This window comes from Lactuca serriola, chromosome 6, assembly GCF_051521515.1.
Source record: "Lactuca serriola cultivar US96UC23 chromosome 6, Lser_US96UC23_V15, whole genome shotgun sequence".
NCBI classification, from domain to species: Eukaryota; Viridiplantae; Streptophyta; class Magnoliopsida; order Asterales; family Asteraceae; genus Lactuca; species Lactuca serriola.
In genome coordinates, this window is record NC_136413.1 from 148,745,441 (window position 1) to 148,749,739 (window position 4,299).

General features: G+C 32.0%; 1 protein-coding gene across 1 annotated transcript; it reads right to left on the reverse strand.

The window, feature by feature from the left end:
• Nucleotides 1–1,444: 1,444 nt before the first annotated feature.
• On the reverse strand, nt 1,445–3,883 carry LOC145057073 (elicitor-responsive protein 3-like). Its single transcript, XM_079004838.1, has 5 exons — nt 3,712–3,883; nt 2,959–3,024; nt 2,744–2,870; nt 2,532–2,646; nt 1,445–1,801 (listed from the first exon to the last, which is right to left on the reverse strand). The coding sequence occupies exons 1-5, from the start codon at nt 3,776–3,778 to the stop codon at nt 1,727–1,729; spliced, it is 450 nt and encodes a 149-aa protein (XP_078860964.1). The 5' UTR covers nt 3,779–3,883; the 3' UTR covers nt 1,445–1,726.
• Nucleotides 3,884–4,299: the final 416 nt, after the last annotated feature.

Consider the following 4,299-nt stretch of genomic DNA (forward strand, 5'->3'; position numbering starts at 1 on the left):
TATTGATAGTTTGGGAAGCCGAAGGGTCAGCAGTTCAGAAGTTGCCGGTTAGCAGTTAGAGGTGTTCAACGAGTTTTCGGCAGTGCGAGGTGAGTCTCCTCACTGTTTGTATGGGTCTACGACCACAATGTCGGCCCATTTAGTTTATGCATGGTAGGAAGACCCGGGGGTTAGCCCTAGGCATTATGCATGGAAGACCAGGAGGAGGCCCCTGACACTCGGTATGTTATTATATATGGTAGGAATACCCGGGGGTTAGCCCTAGGCATTATGCATGGAAGACCAGGAGGAGGCCCCTGGCACTCGGTATGTTATTATGTATGGTAGGAAGACCCGGGGGTTAGCCCTAGGCATTATGCATGAAAGACGGCTCCCTGGCACTCGATATGTTATTATGTCTGGTAGGAAGACACGGGGGTTAGCCCTAGGCAACATGAATGAAAGACCGGGAGGTGGCTCCTGGCGCAGTGTATGCTATTATGTATGAAAGACCAGGAGGTGGCTCCTGACACCCTATATGCTGAGTAGCCTAGTAGAGTGGTATGTATAGCTGTCTTTGTGATGCTTGCATGAAAGACCAGGGGGTGGCCCTTGGCAATTGTCTGTAAGACCCAGGGAGTGGCCCAGGCTTGATCAGGAAGACCACGTGCGGCTCGTGGCATAATACAAAGACTATGTTTGGCACATAGCACCTTACTTGATTATGGATATGTTGGTTATGTATGACTCTTGGTTATGTATGGCATGTATGGATTAGTTGGTATGTATGGTATGTGGTATCTGGGGAACTCACTAAGATTCGTGTTTACGGTTTTCAATTTTGGTTTCAGATACCTTGTTTTCAAGGAAAGGAGTCGGCTCGATCGCAGCGCATCAAACTATGTTTTCCGCACATGAGATCTTTGAGATTACACTCTGATATGGTTTTGTGATAAAATGTTTTGGTTATTGACACTTGGGTTTGACATGAGATATTAATATGAATGTTTTTATACTGTTGGTTTTATATAATAACTTAATTAAAACGACATTTTCGGTCTTGAATTTTGAGATGTTAAAAAAAAATTATATAAGTGAAATAACCAAACAAAAATGGTTATTCGATTCTCGATCATCTTTTTTTTCTTTCAAAAATCTAATTTTTAGTTTAATTAGCCTTGTGATTATTCCAAATTAGGTTATCGGTTTGGTTTGGTTGATTTGTTTAAATTTGTCTTCACATTATTTCAAATAAGGTTATTATTATTATTATTATTATTTTGTTTATCATGCACGAGACTTTATTTACTCCTATTACAATATATCTTCATTTTTTTAAAGGTTTGTATACTTCAAAAATCCAACCTTTAACTTTTATTACAAATAATTTTACCAAACGTACTTCTATTCTAAGTTGAGTATGCGATGATGCATATTTCTTACTTATACAACAATTATCCTAAAATTTAATAAAAAAAAGTCTCTTTAACATAGAAAAAAAGATTAATGTATACATATCACAAACACAATTTTCGTTCAACTTAAAGTCAAATAATTCCCAATAAAATCAAACGAAAACAATCAAGCACAAACAAAGCTCGCACTAAAACAATGAGGAAAGTCGAAAAAGTTTCACTTTTGTTTTTTTGTTTTTTTTTCCAGAAAAAAGTTAAAAAGAAATTTAAAATAAAATAACTAAAAAAACAACTGATACCGATCAATAAATATAAAATTATGATCCATAGTTTTAATACGAAGATTCTTTCCATCCTCCAAAGTTTCCCTCTTCACCATGTTGATGATACCCGTCTTCATTTGTATCCTTTAACATAATGATTAGATTATTATTAGTGACGAGTTGTTAATTATTATTATTATTATTATTATTATTATTATTATTATTATTATTATGTCTGTTTTAGTAAAAGTGTAAACAAGTTAAGCTTCACCTAGTAAATGCTTAAGATTGATTGTTGAGTTTGGATATTAAAGACAAAACAAAGAAGATACAACATATATATATATATATATATATATATATATATATATATATATATATATATATATATATATATATATATATATATATATATATATATATCGATTTAACTATTTAATTATTTTATATTAATTTAGTCAAAATAAAGAGCTTAAAGTGATAAAAATAATGATGGCCGTCTATCTTGATCTTTTTCAAAAAAAAAAGGGGAAAAAATTAAACGATAAAAAGTAGTATAATAAATGCTTTTCTACATTTGGCCTTTAATTTATTGCTAAAATACCGATTAAATATTTATTTATTTATTTGTTTTAAAGGAAATACTAACAAGAAAACAGGTCAACATAGCATATTCAAATGTTGAATTCATCCCGAGTTGTTATTTATAATAATTTTTTGAGAAATTTAATGACACTTGTTACCATTTAAAATAAATAGGAGGATAGTTAGAAAAAAAAAATAGGATGATATTTAGTAATAATTAATATATAGTTTACTCATGAAAACTTAAATGAATTACCAAAAAAAAAAAAAAGTTTACGAATCAACTTACCTCTGGAATGAATTGAAGGCCAACTTTAATCTCCCCACAGAATTCATCATTAATAACCACATTGTATGGTGTTGGTGGGATATTTCCTTCCACGAACAAAGTCGCAAGTGGAATTCTGCGTTCATAACAAGAAAAAATCACAAGTGTCAATTTGCTAATCAACTCTGTTTTTATTTGCTAAATCATATGACTTCTGAAGAAATTGTATGTACTTAGCCTCTCCCACAAGATCATCTTCAGAACCAACGTCACTGTCCTTTATCTTGATCACAAGTTCTTCCACTTCACCAGAAACAGAAAATACAAATGTCTCATTCCATTCAGGTGAAGATCCTTGTCCTGTTTGAATACCCATTAGATTATAAGTCTATAATCATAAATGGAAGATTGTTATTATTATTATTTTTTTTGAGATGTAGTAAGTAACCTGATGCGACATTGCTCTTTTGCTCCTGAGTTCTACATGTGATTGTCACATAAGGATCCATTTTTGCTGTAGAGAAATGTTTAAGATTCATTGGACAATTGAAACGAAGAACATTAGTATAAGAACATTATGAATATGAATAATCAGTCATATGGTGGATGCAATATCACTGGAAGATCATTAATGAACTGTAATCGGGTCAACGGGAGCTATGAAGCTCCGACTTTCTCTCCTACACCGGAATTCCCTCCAAAACTCCTCATATGATTTATGATTTGTTATTCTATAATCTGATCGTTGATCAAAGCGTTAATCGATCAAAATTCAGTACAAAAACAAGTATAATCGGATCATAATCATCGGAACAGAGGCCATAGTTCATCGCTATTTTTCTCTCGTACAAATTTCGATAAAAATACACTCGATTCTACCTGATCACCATTACATCAAGCTCTGATTCACATTTTCGCTTCATTATTCCCTCCAAAATTCCTCATAAGATTTTTTAATCATGTCAAAATTTTTTAATTCTACTTATTCATCATAACATCAACTTCCGATTCTTATTTCTACCTAATCGTTCTTCATAAAATCAATGATTTATAATTTTTAGTAGACAATCAAACACTATATGGTTAGAATCATCAGATCCGAATCATGAAGTACTCCTTAAGCTCATTTCCATTTTCTTTTAACAAACATGATCAAATCTAACAATAAAAAGTCACGATCGGGATAAATCGGAAAACTTACTGAAGAAATCGGAGTCTTGGAGGCCTTTAGCACTAACAAGGAGGACTTGAAGCTTTCCTGTAGGCATTTTGTCGGAAAAAATGAAGGAATAAACGGCACAGATCCCACCGGAGAGAATATCGGATACCTTTTTCGATTCTCGTGTGCACAATCAGCTGAATCCGGAAGAGAGTGATGGGTATTTATATTCGAAAATTGCTAAATGATCCATTATTAATTTAACTTTTTAGATCATAAATTTCCTTCAAAACAAATTAATAAAATTTGTTGTAAATTACAATTAAAAAATGTTAATATGTTATTGTGCGTGAGTAATGCAATAAATGTTGCTTAGAAAAGTGTACATGAATTAGAGCAGTAACTTAATTTAAGGATGGTTTCGATTTCGTGATTATGATGACGTGTAAAATGAAATATGTGAAAAAGGTTTATATTTTTTATTTGTTTCCATTAACGTTATTAGCCTAAAATCTAAAATGGTATGTACAAATGGTTTGTTACTATAAAGATTGAATGGATCTAATACATTGATTTTCTTTCCTATTGACATAGGAATGAACACTATATGTTGGTTATTTTTAGGGTCAT

Coding starts and splice junctions, on each gene's coding strand:
- LOC145057073 (XM_079004838.1), bottom strand. CDS start 3,778: ATGCCTACAGGAAAGCTTCAAGTCCTCCTTGTTAGTGCTAAAGGCCTC. Junction 3,025..3,711: donor CCAAGACTCCGATTTCTTCA/GTAAGTTTTCCG, acceptor ATTTCTCTACAG/CAAAAATGGATCCTTATGTG. Junction 2,871..2,958: donor AAAGAGCAATGTCGCATCAG/GTTACTTACTAC, acceptor GTATTCAAACAG/GACAAGGATCTTCACCTGAA.